Genomic DNA, 19,267 nt, shown 5'->3' on the forward strand with positions numbered 1-19,267 from the left:
GTATCTAAACAATATTTTGTATCATACATTCATATTGTTCATTATTAATTCTTAATAAATCAAAATAACGCTTATGTGATTGTGACAATATATTAATTAATTATAATTTGACGACATTCAATCAATAATTAGTATAAACATTTTACTACAAATGTTTTAGCATATATATATTGTTATTATTTTTTTGTATCTTTTAATAATTTTTGTAAATAAATCAAAAAATTTTAAATTTAGAAACTGATTCAAAAATTATTATTATATTAGTATTGTAAAATTAAATAAATAAAATTAAGTGTAAAATTAATTTTAAGCATATTTGACAAATTATAATGATGCCATATTGATTTGTATTCACAATTTGTCCAATGAGCGAAATAGCATTTTTGGATTCCAATTGTCAAAAATTATTAGATGACATAAAAAAAAATTGACAATTTTTGATAACATTGACTTCAAAGTTATAATTTGACATTTAATCAATTAATTAATATGATTAAATTTAATACAATCTAGAAATATTTATAAGCGAAATTTTAGATATATAAGATTTATATAGCTTAGTAATTTAAAGCTATTTTTTTTATATAAATTTATGTAATTTTTTATGTAAATTATTTTATTTAAATGATATAAGCAAGTATTTAATTACAACTCACAAACACAAAAACGTGGAAAGTAATATACAATATTTTTTGTATCATAAAAAATTGAGAATGATTCTTTTTAATATAATTTTTGATAATTTTTTAATATATATATATTTTTTATAAAACAATTATAATTATGATAAAATATAATTATATAAAATATAATTTTATTTTAAAAATATAATTTTTATTACAATATTAAATGTTATTATTATTATGAAATTTTAGCTAATTTCTTAGTTTTCCTTAATTTAATTGTTAATTTTTACTTTATACTTATAATTTTAAACATTGCTCATTATAGAATTTTATATTTTAAAAATTATAATTAAGATTTAATATAAATAAAATTATAATTTAAAAAAAATTAAATTTTAATTTAAATTTTATTGATTTAATTTGTAATTATTTCCTTATATTAATTTAAAAATATATTTAAAAACAAATTATTTGTTTATTAATTATAAAGTAAAATATAGTTTTGATAAATTTATTTCTTATTTTATTATAATCTGTTAATAAGTTATTTCTTTTATAATTGCATATATAAAAACTTATGATTTTAATCAAATAATGTGATTAAATTCTATATTATTATTTTTATAATTCTATATATATTCATAATGTTTACTACATATTCATGAAGAAAAAATATATAGTTGATAATTTTACAATTAATATATATATTTGCAATGGATGATTGTTTTTTTCTTTAGAAATCGTATCTTTGCTTCAATAATTTTCTTCAATAATTTGCTTCAATAAATATATACAAGATCCTAAAAATGTGGAAACATATGTTATTTAGAGATTTTTTAAATAATTTTAAGCAACATTTTTTTTTTGCAAAAACTTTTATTATAGCTTTATTAACGAGTTATTAATAAAAAATACTGATCAATCATAGAGTGCATAATCTAATCAAGTGTTGACTATATGCTATTGAGTAAACAAATTTAAATATAATATATATAAGAAATGTATTGAATATGTATTGAAATTTATTTACTGAATATCGAAAATATATTTGTAATTTATATACTGTTTGTGATATAATTTAATATAATTTTTTAATTTTATCAATAAATTTTTTTATTGAAAAAATATTTGTTATATTTAATATTTTGTTTAATTGAACTTGTTCATATTCCGAATTATAATGATTAAAGTTACAATAGCAATATTATTTGATATTATGTTTTGTTTAATTAAAAACAATAATCAATAAAGAAAATAAATATATTTGAAATGTATGTTTTATATTTCATGATTTTATTATCCTAGTTAATTAGTATTGATCATCAGGCTTCAATCATTTTTTCATCAATTATTTTTTCAACTCATGAATTTTAATTTTTAGATTTGAATCACACTTTTAAATTAAAATATCTCCTTAATTTTTAATTTTTAAATTTTTTAAATAATTTAAAATTCTTGGCAGAATTAAATTATACTTTCTTTTTATAAGAATTACTTCAATAAATTATTTAAATTCAAAATTTTATCATTTTATTTAAAAAAAATATGATTAAAATCTTGTACATTTAACCTACAAAAAAATAATTTATACATGATAAATAGACTTTTTGAACTAAATAACTTTTATTTGTAAAACATTTTTTTGATAATTTCAATTTCTTATGAAATATTCCATTGTTTTCTTTTCTTCACAAAAATCATGTATAAAATAAACAAGAGACAATTGCATATTGACACATCTATGCTAAGTATGCTACACTTGACAGATACATAAATATAAGCAAAATTTAGTGAATTAATAATAATTTTCTGCAAATTTCTTCTAAAGCTAAGCCTAACTACAAATAAAAATAATTCAAAATTTTTTCTATCATATTTTAAAATCATCGAAATCAATGAGAAATTTTTCTTTACTTATAATTAAAAAAAATTAAAAAATTCTTTTTAATAGATTAAATAATAATGAATTAATAATAATTATGACAAATATTTTTCCATATTTTCAATAGTTAAATAAATAACATTTAAATCAAAATATATTATATAGGAATTTTTTAAGGAATTATATCTATAGTAATTTTTATATTATACCTGCTAAAAATTCATCTTATATGAATATATATTCTATGTATATACATGTTTATGATTAGTTATTCGTAAAAAAATAATATATAAAAAATATTCGGTTTAACATATACTTAACTTTAACGATCTATAATCTAGATTAATTCTAGATCTAATCTTTATTAATTATAGATAAAATAAAATAAAATAAAATAAAATAAAATAAAATAATAATAGAAATTTATAATAAAATAACTAAAATAATAATAAAATAATAATAGAAATTAACAATTGATTTTGATATCTTCTTCTTTCTATAACTTTTTCTATAACATTTTAAGCAATCTTATTGTTATTATAAATGATTAAAAATTATTTTTTATTAACAATATATTTTATATTTTATTCTTTAAACAAATTTATTATTTCTCTTTAATGTAAATTATTGTTTTTTACTTATTCCATTCCATTGATAATTGTTTTCACGAGAATGCAAGATTCATTAATTTAGATTTATTAATTGATAAATTAAATTATTTAAATTGCTTAATATAACTTAAATTTTTAAATTTATGTTTATATTATTTGTAAAATGAAAATGCGTTTTTTTTTATTTTATAGTGCTTAAAAAATTTTTCATTTTGTGAATATTTATATACAAATTGTAAATATATTATATTTAATATTATATAACGTGATGATATTACATGAATTTATAATAGATAACAAAAATAACAAAATTTATTGATTTATTGTGTATTAAAAGTAATTCAACAATGTAGGCCATAATTGTGATATATTTATAATAACATCTAATTAATAACTCATAAAAGTATTCAGATGCTTCATATTTTTATTTTACTTAATATTAATATTTTGTTGGACCACTTTTAACAATAATTTATGTTAATTGATATACTATAAATAATTGATTTTGTAAAAATATAATCAATATAATTTCATACGTCTATAATTTTTTTTTTTTATGATATTATTTGAAATTTTTACACATTTTAGTTTATAAAGTTCCAATAAATTGATATTTCGACTTTGGAATGAAATATTTAATGTTATATATAATTGTATTGATAATATATTTTTTTTATTTTTCATTCAAGCTGTTTTGAATCATTATTTTATTAAAAATGGAAATCTTGAATGATCTCAATTTATTTATATTATTTTTGAGATTATTCTTAAAAAAATATATATTTATTAAGTATTCTATTAATAAATATTAAATTTATAATAGCAATCATATAATCTTATATTATAATTTATATGTTTTATAATTCAATTGTTCAATATTTATTTTTTATTAATCATATTTTTTTTATATAATCATATAAAAATACAATATATAAAAATTACAAATATATGTTAAAAAGATATATGATATTTATAACCAGAAAATTTTTTCTTACATATGTAAGACATTTTTGTCCTAAGAATCTTTTTATAATCAAAGTGAAAAATGTGTAATCAGATTAATAAATGATATAAATTTTTTACTATCATCATTAATAATTTGGAACAAATTGATTTAGATATAAATTATATATTGCTAATTACAAATATTCTTTTAAAATTAAAATCCAAATGTTTTTCATTTTTTTTTTTTATTATTCTTCAATGTGGAAAATATTTCTTTTCATAAGTGTTTGTTTTAAATATCTTAAAATATATAGCAACAAGAGAGCAAAAAAATGTTTTGATATTACTTCAATTTAAAATCTATTAATAAAATTTACAATTTCTTTGTCAAACATTTTAGTTTATATTTTGAGTTGAAGAAAAAATGTAACAGAATTTTTTCTCATAGAATAATTTTTTTTTTTTTTCAATTAATTTTTTGTTCTTAAACTTAACTTAAACTTTGTTTGCAATAGTTCCTTTAATTTTTAATTTATTTATAATACAATATCATGGATTTATTTTTAATTAAAATATTTGCAATCTTATACGATTTTCTTTATGCAATCATAGTATCATCTTTCATTTATTTTTGTGTTTCTACTTTTCCAATATTTATTTTAAATATTACTACATAATTTTATATATAACTTTATATTTTTATACTATATAAAATATTTTTCTATTATTGAAATGATATCTTAACATCAAATAAATCTTGATATTTTTATTTAGTATCAATGTTTATATTATTTTTTGCTAAATGTATAAAAAAATATGAATTTATTATTATATTATTCAATTATTTTCAAATTTTGTTGATATAATCTTGAGACTTCCTTCTTATCATGAACACTAAATTGTTTTAAACAAATTTAATACATATTTCACTCATTAAAGATTGTATATCTGTTTCAAAAATAAACATAATTTCTATATTGATCGTAATAAATCATAGAGGGCATAAAAGACATTTTATTTTTTTTAAGTTGGTATTTTTAAAACATATAATACGAAGTTCCATGAGATGTTTATATTTTGTTGTGCTTCTATTTAAAATATACTGTGATTTTAAATAAAGATATTAATATTGATATTGATATTTTGTTAATAATTAGTAATCATAATTATGTAATTTATTTTTAGTAATTTGAATTAGTGAACACATAATGCATAAATATTTATATATATATATATTTAATATATTATGTATGTTTAAAATGTAAAATATAATATAAATATAATATATAATATATATATATATATATATATATATATATATATATATATATATATATATATATATATATTTAAAATCAAAATATTATTTTTATAATTTTTTTAATTATGTTTATTTTTAGTCTTTGTTTTTTTGGATATTTTTTATATGTAAATATAATAATACTATAAATCTAGTAATAAATTAATTATATCATAGGTAAAAATATTTCTGTAAATATCATAAAATTTCTACTATAAAATATAATTTGAATTCTCTTACATTAAGAAATATAAAATAGCTATTAAAAGAAGTACTTTTATATGTACACATATATATATATATGTGTGTGTGTGTGTATATGCATAATATATATTTCTTGATATATAATTTTTATTAATATTAAATATAATATTAAATAAATCAGAAATTGAAACATTGTCTATATAAGTATTAGTGATATATTATTAAGTTTATAAATATTAATTGTGGGTGTTACGAAACTATAATATTTAATAGGTTAAGTATTTTTTTTTTTATTAATTATTTTAATATTTTACTAATTATTGTTTAAACAAAAAAGTAATCACATGTATAAAATATGTATAATTAATAATTGATTATTACTTTAAAAATGAAGATGATAAACAAAATTTTAAAAATATATAAAAAATGTTTCGATTTTATTAATTGATATTTTGATTTAAAAGTATGAAATAAGTAAAATTTATAAATATTTTTTATTCCTTTATAATTCTCTTAAAATATTAAAAATTAATTAATTTATATAATATTTATATAATATTAATAGTTATACTATTAATATACTATTAATAGTTTATTTCAATATATTTTGTTTATAATTATTACAAATGCAAATTTTTTCATATCGTTTTATACTAATGTTTTATATTTTAACTTAGAATTCTATTTATCTATTCATTATTATTCCAATAAATATTTAAAAATTTTATATTATATTATTATATATTTTATATTATTTTATATTTTATATCATATATATTATAAGTCAATCTAATTTCTAAAATAATATACTATCATAATATAAATAAATATAAGTTATTATTTTTTTTATTCATTTTACATAAAATTAAATTATTTGTAAAATAACCATTGATATTTAGTCTTATAGTTAAGATACAAAGCATTAACATTATATCTATAATATAAAAGTCACATAAAAATTTTATTTTACATATTATTCTAGAATAAAAATTTCATATTCAACACAAAATGGTTTGTGAAAAGTGTGAAAAGAAATTAGGAAAAGTCATAACTCCAGATCCTTGGAAAAATGGTGCAAGAAATACAGTAGAAAGTGGAGGACGTAAAGTTGGAGAAAATAAAGCACTTTCTGCAGGAAAAGCAAGATTTAATCCTTATACTACTACTTTTGAGACATGCAGAATATGTAGGCAGAAAGTACATCAAGTTGGATCTCATTATTGTCAATCATGTGCATATAAGAAAGCTATATGTGCAATGTGTGGTAAAAAATTAATGAGTACAAAAAATTATAAACAATCTGCTACATAGAAATTCATTTCTTATTATGTTATATCAACTATAGAATTAATTTAATTTAAAAGAATTAATTTCATTTAAGCAAACATATTTTATTAATTCAATAATATTAAATACTAAATAATAATAAATAAGTATATTTTTGTGATTTTAATAAAATGTATATGATGTATAAATATTATAACGAATTTTTTTTTTGTAAAACTAAATTTATTATTTAGAGTTTAACTTTATATTTTAAAAACTTTTTATTAAAATAATTTAATATTTAAAAATAATAATAGTTGGTAAATTATTTTAAAAAAATCAATTGAATTTTATTTTTTAAATATAATTTAAGAAATTATATCTTATATTGTATTTAATAAAATAAAAAATGCTCTAAGAAAAAAAATATCTGACTGATTAAAATGTATTACTTAAATAGATAATGTAATATATTAATATATTATTATAAAATATTAATAATCTTAACTATCATTTAGAAAGTATTCTTTAATAATACAATAATAAAAATTGAATATATTCATTTTAAAAAAATACAAATTATTAAAATTTTTAAATGTAAAATAAATAATATAATTTATTTAAATATAAGATAAAAATGAATACTTATATATATATTTATATATATAAATATATTTTTGAATTGTTTATACAATAGCTTTTTTTTTATTTAAAAATATATATTAGATTTTTATTTAATTTTACTTAAAATGAATATATAAATAAACGAATTAATAATATTAAATATTTTAAAATTATAAATTTTATTTGACATTTTACCCCAGTTTTTTTTAGACAAAATTTGTATATTCTGTATAGGTTAAAATCAACAATATTTGTAATAACCATTAGAAGATGTTATAATATTTTTACAGTAGTAACTTTACTTCAAATGCTTAAGATTTTTTTGTTAAAATAAAATAAAATCAAAAAAATTTTAGAGTTTTGAATTTAATTTTTTATTACTTTCAATTTTATATTGACAAGAATAATGAATATTTTGAGATTGCAGAAATTGTATTTAGAAATATTATGACATCTTGTAATAATTATTACATTTATATTGCTATTTTAATTTTCTTAAATAATACATTATTTATCACTAATTTTATATTTTAATAATAATTTATTATTATAATTCTTTAACTTTATTTATTATAATTAACTTATTATTAATTTATTATTATAATACTTTCAATAATATGTTTACATAAAATTTTAATCTATAGAATATATAAGGTCAAAATTCGATCACATAAAAAATACGTTAGATGTATTTTTATTTACATTACTACAATTAACTATTATTACTATTAGTACTAATTATTAGTACTACTTTCAATAATTAATTGATGATTAAATGTCATTAAATTTTAGTAAACTTTCTATTATTTTCTTTTATTTTATGCTTATTGTTAATTAAATTTATATTGTATAGTATAGTTAATAGTTAAAACATGTCGTTAGATAAATGTTATTTGATTCTGATAAATTTCATTACTTTATAATAATATATTAAATCATAACTATTACTTTTTGTATTTATATTTTTTTTATATTTTTTATATTTTCATAAATCTCAGCGGATATTTATGATACAATAAATCAAATTGATTCAAATTTTTTAATGATTTTTGATAATAAACTAATTTTTTAATCATTTTGATAACCATTTTTTGAAATGAATCATACAATGAATCTAAACAAATTTAAACTTTAAAATTTATTGAATGCTGATCTATATGATCTATATGAATGATCTATTTATTTTCGAAAAGATGAGAACTCTTACTAGAGAAAATAGCTATATTTTTTACTTCAATGGTATTCATTGTCATTAACTAAATAATGATTTCTGTTCTGTAATGAATAGTATATTAAAAAATTTCTCCCTTCTTTTTTAGCTAGTTTTGTTTTTTCTTAATTCTATTAATGTAATTATATATATAATAATTATTGTAATTTTCATAACAGAATATGTTTTTAACATTGCTGAACTCTTTTTATTTTTTTTTATACATATAGTTTGAAATTTTGAAATACATTTAATAAACTTAAAATCAGCAAGTATTTTATTATATTACCAAAACTATCATTTTTGTAATGGTATCAGAATTGTGTGTATATGTATTGAAAGAAATTTTAACTATTAAATTAAAAATTGGATTGGAATGGACATTCACAAAAGTTGAATATATTTAAGTATCAAATTTGAGTTAAAATCTAAAATTCATTATGAATAAAATTTAAAAATTATAACGAAAAATATTTGTTCTGTTTTTATTCTTTCTTACATGAAAAATAACATTATAATAGATAGAAATTAAAAATTATGTATTATATCATAACACATATATATATTTAACCTAAAAAACTATGATTATCAATATAATTATCGATAAATATCGATAATATTATTATATATTTATAAAAATTCACGAAATTGAGAATGTAAATTGATAGTGGAGAAAATTTAAAAATATTTTAAAATAAAACTTTGAATTTTCATTGATTCTTTTTTTATAAGACTGTTTTGAAATATATAGAAGATCTTATGCTTAATTCGATTTCGATATTAACTCATAATTTTTTTTTTTATCTTTTCTTCCAAAATTTCTTCAGAATCGTTTTAGTTTAATAGTGTTTCCGTTACGTATTTCAATGTTTCTTTTTTGCTGATGTCAATTTAGTTTCGAGTAAAAATGAAAAAAAATCATCATGTGTAGGAAGGGCACAATGTGCAAAGGGAAAGTACGTTGGAAGAATAAAACAACTTTATTAAATATTTATAATATTTATAATATATTTTTTGGAATACATAAATAAAGATACAAAACAAAATATATTGTGAAAGATTTGGATATTTTGAAGTACATAGTAAGTTTTGTATATATCTTAATCAAAAACAATTAATTTATTTTGTTTCATAATAAATTAATTTTATAAATTTTTTGAAAACTAGATTGTTTTTGTTTATCGGCTTTTGACTTTTTTTTATGATTAATTAGTGAATTCTTAAATATTCATATTTATTTAACAGATTTTGAAAAATCCATTTTCGCTTTATCGGTGATATTGAAGCCACATTTAAGGAATTGATTTATAACTATTATATATTATTAAAGTTAACTTCACACAATAATATAAAGATATATTGATAATTCGACATGTATCATTAAAATATATTGATAATATAATAAATGATATTGACAATATCATTAAAATATTTATAATAAAAGAAAATAAGTGGATTTTTAATTCTTTTTTATTCAAAATTGATATTAAAAAAAAATCAAAACTTATGAAACAATTAAAATAGCTTGAGTTTGATAAAATTTGATAAATAGTTAATAAAAATAAATAAATAAATAAAAAAGATAAAAATAGAATTATATATTTGATATTTGTTATATTTTTATTATTATTATTATTAAGTCTTAGCTAATTTAATCATTTCAAATAATTATTAGAAAATTTTATAAAAATTATAAAACAAAATTTAAATAGTTTTTATATTTCATCACGTATATGTTTTTTATGTGGAGTTATTTTAAAAATTTTAAACTCATTTTTTAAATATTTACTTTTTATATTATTTGATATTCTGATTGATAAATAAATTCTGAATAAAAATTATTGATCTTTCTAAATATAATATATTCTAAATGTAATAATTAATGAAATTATTTATTTACTATCTAGAAATTAAAATAAGTATTTGAATTGTTGTTTCTTAACTTTAATACAACAATTAATTTATTTCTGAAGAAACAATATTGTGAAATAAGTGTTTACACATTTTTTGAAATTTTTATTTGATATTTTCAATCATTGATTAAATTATATTTTATTTTCTTTTTTCAAAGTTCTTTACAAAAAAAAAGTTAACAGAATAAGATTTGAGAAACTTTTGGTCATAGAAATTCTTCATTGTGATCTTCATGATGAAATTGATTTGAAAATTATATTCGCAATATTTATTTATTTTTTTTTATATAATATTCAAAAAATTTGTTTAGTCGAATTAATAGTCGAATAGCATTGATATATCGCTCATCAAGTATGAACGAAGTCCAATTAATTGTTATTGTATTATTGATAAAATTGTAATATAAAAAAATTAATATTTTTTTATATCAAAATTTTTTTAAAATGAACAATCAATATTACATATTTGAAATAAAAATATAAATTATCAAATCATAAATTATAATTTATATTAAATTAAAAAATAATTCACCAATAAATAAAATCAATTATTCATTGAAAATTCAATTTGACTTTTGAAATATGCTAATAGATCATTATTTTCTGAATATTTTTCCTTAACATTGATAAACAAATTAATTTTTGATAAATTTATATATTAATTAAATATTAATATTAAATAAATACTATTATTGAAAAATAATTATATAATTATAAAATAAACATACATTATATCGGATCAACACATCGTTCATTTCGTTGTACTGATTAGCTAATCACTTGTAATTTAGTAATTAAATTGAAGATAATTTTGAATTATTTCTAAAAAAATATTGATATTTAAAAAGAATCGTTTTTTTATGATAAATAAAATTCTATATATTCATTCTTTGCTATAACTTGTTGCATTCTCTTTGAGAATATGATATACTGTTATACGTTATTATGATACAATATTATAACTAAATGATATTATTATATTATTATTATAACAAATATGCCTTAAATCAATTGATAATTAATCAATTATTTTGTAATGAAAATTAGATACGTTAAATATTGCATTAATAGTACAGTCTTCTTCGATTTATTAACCGTAATGATCGCATATTATGCGGATGACAAATCTTTATGAATATATGTACGAATAGTTCAAAATTTTTTGTTATATGACTATAATATAACTTTGATATAAATTTTGATATTATTAAGTTACAGTCATCGTAATTCTAACGCACTGGACTAATATTCACAACATATTAAAATATTTCATATTTGTTTGTATAGTAAATACATATTACAAATAAAACATGTAATTGTATAAAAATATAATTATATATATGTATGAAATATATTAAAATAATTTAAAAAATATATAAATATATTAAAATTTATTATTAAATTTATTATTATTTTTAAGATATCAAAATATAATATCGGCTTTTGAATTAAATTTCGTATTTCGAAATGGCATGTAAATTTATTATATTTAGATTAATTAAATATAATTAAAAAATTAAATAATTAAAATATGAAATATATTTAATATTTATGTACCTGTGCTTAAAGTTTCAAGATTTTATCTCAAAAAAAATTCCTGATCTAAATTTGACCCATAATTTCTATATCCACATATCCTTATTATATTATTATATTAAATATTTTTAATTTAAATATTTTTAATAATATTTTAAATAGTTTTAAAATAAATATTTATAAAAAAATTTTAATGAGATTAATAGTACAACTATTATACAAGTTAAAAGAATGGTAGAAATTTGAAATAAGATGTAATAATATTATTTAAATATTATGTAATATTAATAAAATAATTTTTAGATATCAATTGATAATAAATGAAAAAAAACTTATAGTTCTTTTAAAATTTAAATTATTAATTAAAATTTAAAATCATATTCCGGAAAAAAAAAAGAATTATTAATATTATAAGAATTATATTGATAATAAAAAATATATTTATCTTGTATTATTATTATTTTTAATATTAAATTAAGTTCTTTCTTTTTCTATTTTAAATAATTTTTTTAAACAATTACGCATAATTAAAAATAATGCAAATAAATATTAGAATAGATAAATAAATAATGTAAATAGATCGAAGTTTTAGAAAATATCATTTTTTAATTAATAAATATTGAATTACATTTCAGAAAAGAAATTTAAGAATTATTTCTTTTATACATATATAATATATTCTTATATCTTTTATATAATAAATATCTTTTGCTTTTTTTTAAATATATATTTATTACTAATTTTTCATAAATATTCAATATTACTATAACTATATTAACATATTAACATATTCAATATTACTATTACTATTAGTATTTATTTAAACTTTTTGTTAATAATTTTTTAATTAATTAATTTGGATTTAAATTTATAATTTTTTCTATGTAAAATATTATTTTTTTAAATTATACAAAAATTATTTATTAAATTTTTTTATATTTGTTATTTTTTTTCATAAAAAGAACATAAGGCCAAAATTGTGAAAATTAAAAGATTTATAATTCAAGATTAAGAATGTATATTTTATTAATTGATCTTTAATATTGAATTCTATGCCATCTCCGATTTGATATTCAGATGATATATATTTTCAAAATTTTTCAAACAATTAATCAATCTTATTGTATTATAAAAATCAATAAATTTTTTTAAATAAAACTCTAATATCTGTTAAGTAAATTTATTTTACAATTAAAAATTATTGAATTATTTATTTTATATTTATTATTTATTTTATATCATTATATAATTAAAAAATATTAGACTATATTATATTACATTTACAATTAAAAAAGGAAATAAAAATTGAACATAGTCAATTCATTTAATATTTTCATATTTAATTATTATTTTCTTCACTGAATTATTATTCAATTAATCATTAGAATTTAAAATTATAATTTAATATAATTCAAATACATATTAGATAAAATCGATGGAAATTGTAAATTAAATTAGAATTAAATTTCTATTTTGTAAGAAAAAATTAAATTAAATTAAAAAACTTTTCATTGAGTAAAAAATTGAGATTATTAAATTGAGAACATTAATATTTTTTTTTTAATAAAAATATATATTTATTTCATCAACTGATATATCTTTTGAAAGATAATATTATAATATTAATTTCTTTAAAGAGATATTAGGGAAAAGATATAAATCAAAATGTAGTTCAAAAGTTATATATATATATATTATATATATTATATATAATATATAATTGACTTAAACTAAATTCCGCTTTCAAAAAATCGTTATTGATTATTGCATTGCAACATTTTATCACCAGATTCAAAGAAAATCATTCGATCATAACGAAATTCCTAAGATTCATAATATCAGATGAAGCAATTTTTGAATAAAAATTTTTTAACAATAAAATATATATAATTCAAGATATATCTTTTGCTCTATAGTAATTAATGAACACATTCTAGTAAGAACATTTACCAAATATGAGGTGGATATGAATATATGATTATCGTCAACGTGTTTTTCAATTAATTTTTAAGAGAACAAAAGTCACCAATTAAAATAATTGAAAAAAATAAAGTAATTGAATAAATATTGAAATAATGGAAAAAACAAAAATCAACAATTGAATAACAAATAGTAACTCATCAACCAGCAATACTCACTTCAGCAAATGCTATTTCCACTAGTTTTCATATTATTAAATTAAAATTAAGTCTTGAAAAAACAATGAGAGTATGAAATCGGAATGCTCCAACATGAACAAAAAATATAGTTTTAGATATAAAAATGAATTATTAAATATATAATATATAATATATAATATATAATATATAATATATAATATATAATATATAATATATAATATATAATATATAATATATAATATATAATATATAATATATAATATATAATATATAATATATAATATATAATATATAATATATAATATATAATATATAATATATAATATATAATATATAATATATAATATATAATATATAATATATAATATATAATATATAATATATAATATATAATATATAATATATAATATATAATATATAATATATAATATATAATATTTATATAATATATAAATTAGTTTTTAAATATAAAAATGAATTTAAAAAATCTCAATGTTTAATAATCCAAACTTGCTGAGTTGAAAATTGTCTTTGATCGATTTTGATCAAAGTTCTAGTTTCAAGAAAATCATTCTTACAATAAAACGGCAGCTTCGAAAACAATCGGAATAACATTTTTTTGTAACTTAATCTCGCCGAATTGTATCGAATTTTGCTTTGAAAAATCAATTTTGATCAGAATCGTCGCTTTTTAATAAGAAAAATCGGCTAACATTTCAAAATTTATGCTAAAATGAAGTCATCCGAATATTTTTCGAAATCACATTTAACCATAATAATAATTTTTTTATATAACCTCAATTTTAATCAAAATCGATTTTTCAATGAGAGATAAGATATATTATTATATATTATTATATAATTCAATGAATTTGTGTTAGAAAACGTTATTGTGATCGTTTTCGAAGCAGCGTTTTTTTGTTGGTTTTTATTGTTTTTATTTTTGTTTTTTATTTTTGTTTTGTTTTTTATTTTTTAAATTGTTAGTTTCCCATATAATCTAAATCTTTAATCATAAATTTAAATTATAAATTATTTGAGATATTGACAAAATAATCATACAAATTGACATTGTCGAGGACAGATTATTGGAATAAAGCTGTATAAGAATATAAAAAAATTATTTTTTTCATTTGTTATTATTAAAATATAATGTAAAATATAAAATTATTAAAAAATGACAGCTGAAAAATTTATTATATTACTTATATACATATAGAAAGCAATTTGATTTTATTTTATATTTGATTCAATGCATTGATAACTATAGTTCGATATGTAATAATAAGGCGAAGTTATAAAGATTCGAAATTTTCATACACTATTTCATCATAATTATTACGTAAAATAATTTCAAAAACATGTAGAGTTATATGTAACAAATAAATATTAAATTTTAATTTATTTGCTTTTATTATAGCTTCAATCTATTTTCATTAGTTTATGTAACAGAAATCATTTCTTTTCGGGTAAGATTTTTTTTATGTTAAAAATTTCATTAATAAAAAAACTTGTATGATGTATTTATATTGTTTTTATGACATGAGCAAGAAAGATATTGAAACTCATTCTCTTTGCAGATTGAATGATTTATTCGTGATTTTCTTCTATAAGAATCTTCTATAAAAATAGAAGACAATAATAGAAAAGATAAACATCTTATTCGATATATACTTTGACACATAAAAATTCTATGCAAACAAAATTGTAAGAATATTGTTAATTAGAGAAATTGCAAAATTTTTTGAAAATAAACAATTTTAATTTTGAGTACTTTTTGATAAACTTATAATGGATATTAATAGAATATTATTATTGAATTCAAGTTTGCTTCTTAAAAAAAGAAATGAACTGATTTTAATTATTGCTAAGCATTAGCTTAATAATCTTATTACGAAAAGTTATCTTATCTTTATCTTAATTTTTTTCTTTTAATTTCTCATTATTCTCAAAATTGTGAGAATTGATAATACTGTAACAAAAAAAAAAAAAAAAATTACCATTTACGTTGAAAATTCCATAATTATTCTAAATATAATAGATATAGTTTTTTTTTATCAAATTAATTTAAAATAAAATTTATTTTTATCAAATTAAAAACTCTTAAACTAATAATGGAAGTAGAATATAACTTGTCAAGGAATTATCTATTTGGAATAAAGCTATTAATATTTTCTTATTTTTTATATTTTATATAGATAATATAAATAACATTGGATCGATGCTGTCTGTTGATTCTGTTAACAAGTATAACAACTAGTAAAGTTACTAAAAATATAAAAAAAAGATTTTTGATGTGCATATCTTGACATATTTAATTAAAAGTTTATTTTTATATCATTTAAAAATTAAAATTAATACAATAATATTATATTAATGCTTAATTATCCAATTAAATATATTAATTTTATTATAATTAATTTTTAATGGTTTACATTAGTTATAATCTTTGCTATAACTTCGCATACTCATTATTCTATAACTTCATTCAGATATTTCTATAATAGTTCATCTAAAATAATAAATAATATTTAGAAATATTAGTGACATTTTTCATAATATTTAAAAGTATCTATTTTTTTTTCAATTTCTATTAATTTTAGCAATTTATATGAAATTATTGCTAGCAAGTTTTTATTTCTTTTTTGCTTTCACTTTCTTTAAATTTCTCTTTAAGTCTAAAAATTTAATCAATTCATATACGCAAAAAGTTACTTTAATCTACATGGTGTAGAGATTTGATTATTTTAGTTTTAATTCCATCTATTTTTAATCTTAATGATATTTTCATTTCAATGATTCAACATTTCATGATATATATTTTCAATATCATTTTCAACACTAAATTATGCAAATGCAAATTTTACTAAATAAAATCTACATTTATTAATTACTATTTTTCTTTTGCAGAGCCAATTTACATATATAAATATAAATTTGTAATATATACTAATGTTATTAAATAATTAGTTACCATTTTTCAAAAAAATTATTTAAAAAATTTAGTATAAAATATTATATATCATTATGTAATAAATTTTATTGTAAAATTTTTTAATGAAACTTTTGCTTTTTTCACATTTAATTTAATTTCAAATAAATCTTTGTAATCTTTTTAATCAATTGTAATTTTTTTTTAATCATATTTCCTTGTATTTTAATCTTATTATCTTATATATTTTATTAATAATTAGAGTTTATATTAATTTGTAATTAATTAATATCTTCCATTAAATAACATTATATATCATATATCATATAAAATACTACGATACCATATCATATCAAAAAAACAAAATACATAAAAATATTTTTAGTAGAAAACAATATTTTTATAATTTATATTTTTAATCATTCTTTAACGGAAATACATTGATTAAAGTAAAAAAAAGTTATAAGAATGGATAAAACAAATGCAAATTAAAAAAAATAAATTATTTGAAATTAAAATTATCAAATGATATTCAAAATAATATTTTTGAAAATTATTCATCCTCAATTCTTTTAAAAGAAAATAATAAATCTAAATAAATAAATAAATAAATAATAATAATAATAATAAAATAAATGTAATAAAATAATAAATCTATTTTATATGAAAAATCATACAAATCAATATATTACAAAATATCAAAATTTATAAAAGAAGTTACAGAAAATTATGCTTGATTTGACTTAATTAAATTTAATCTAATTAAATTAATTATATTAAAAATACATTTGAAAAAATAAAATATGTATTTTTTTTTTCTATTAATTATTTCATTTTCTTAAATTATTGCAAAGATGAAAAATTGGCTAGACAAAGAATTGCAAATTTGATTTATTTTTGATAAATTTTTAAGTAAAATATTATATTACTCGTCTAAGACCAGTGAAGAAATGTATATTTTTATTATCTCTAAGACATTCTCTAATTATATTTTTATTTTTATATGATATAATATGTTAAAATCATTCTTATATTTTATTTTTTTAATTCATATTTAAGAATTATATAAAATTTTCTTCATATTTATTCATAGTGTAAGGACAAAGCTTGTAAAGCGGTCGAATAATCTGGCTTTTATTTTCAATAATTCGAGTATCTTCAATAATCTGACAATAATTTATAAATGGGCATGGTTTTTCTAATGCTTTCTTAGATCTTTAATTTAAACAAAGATACCACAACAATCACATCACAAGCCACACTTGCACACCATTCGATGGACTATCATGGAAACAAACGGAAAGATCCTGATCTCTACACATTGCGATGCGACTTCGCAAGGGCTTATTCTTCGAAACCATTTGCCAACACAATCATTGGTCCAACTCCCTTTCAGTGTGTATTTTTTCTAAAAGGCAAAGATTGGAGGAAAAACCAAGGCTCGCGACAGTCTTCAATTGAGTTGATATAGAAATAGAAACGGGCAGATAGAATTCGATGACGTTACATACATTAAAATACAATTAGAATCATTAGTTAGTCGCAAAGAGTTAAAATATCATCATTTGTTCATTCGGAGCTCAAAATCTAAACGAATATACAGTCTTACGATAGTAGCTGATCATTCAAGCAATAGTATCAGTTCAGACATTCCATTTGTGCAATATCTAAAATCGTTTATTTTTAGATTTTAATATATAGTATGCATATGTATAAAAGTTTACTTTGCTTTATAAATATATATATTTATATATATATTTCAAAATTAAAATATAATACTTGAAAATATTAGTTTCTTCGAATTGAAGTTTACTATTAGTAAATATTAAAAGACTATAAGTATTATAAAAACTGAATTCGAAAAAATTAATAATCACATGATCAGCATCAATAATTTATAAAATACATCAAGAAACGCATTTTATGTTCGACTGAAAAAAGTAACAATAAAGATATAATAAAACTTTCAAGAGTTTAAAAGATATTGCAGCGAATCCGAAATATAATCAAGAATAGAAAGTAAAGTTTATGTAATTATTTTTTTAAATATAATTTTAAATGATTTTTAATAATTTAATTTGATTAGTTATTTAAACAA

At 16.2% G+C, this 19,267-nt stretch overlaps 1 protein-coding gene across 2 annotated transcripts; it reads left to right on the top strand.

Moving 5' to 3' along the window:
* The first annotated feature begins 5,673 nt into the window (after positions 1–5,673).
* Positions 5,674–6,985, top strand: LOC725850 (cysteine-rich PDZ-binding protein). 2 transcript variants are annotated; one of them, XM_026446481.1, is made up of 2 exons: positions 5,674–5,841; positions 6,551–6,985. In XM_026446481.1, the coding sequence occupies exon 2, from the start codon at positions 6,577–6,579 to the stop codon at positions 6,877–6,879; it is 303 nt and encodes a 100-aa protein (XP_026302266.1). In that variant the 5' UTR covers positions 5,674–5,841; positions 6,551–6,576; the 3' UTR covers positions 6,880–6,985. The 2 variants fall into 2 exon arrangements, with proteins under 2 accessions (XP_026302266.1, XP_006572346.1); XM_006572283.3 differs by lacking the exon at positions 5,674–5,841 and adding an exon at positions 6,008–6,031 and having other exon boundaries at positions 6,551–6,949.
* The last annotated feature ends 12,282 nt before the right edge of the window (positions 6,986–19,267 follow it).

This window comes from Apis mellifera, linkage group LG2 (genome assembly GCF_003254395.2).
Source record: "Apis mellifera strain DH4 linkage group LG2, Amel_HAv3.1, whole genome shotgun sequence".
NCBI lineage: Eukaryota > Metazoa > Arthropoda > Insecta > Hymenoptera > Apidae > Apis > Apis mellifera.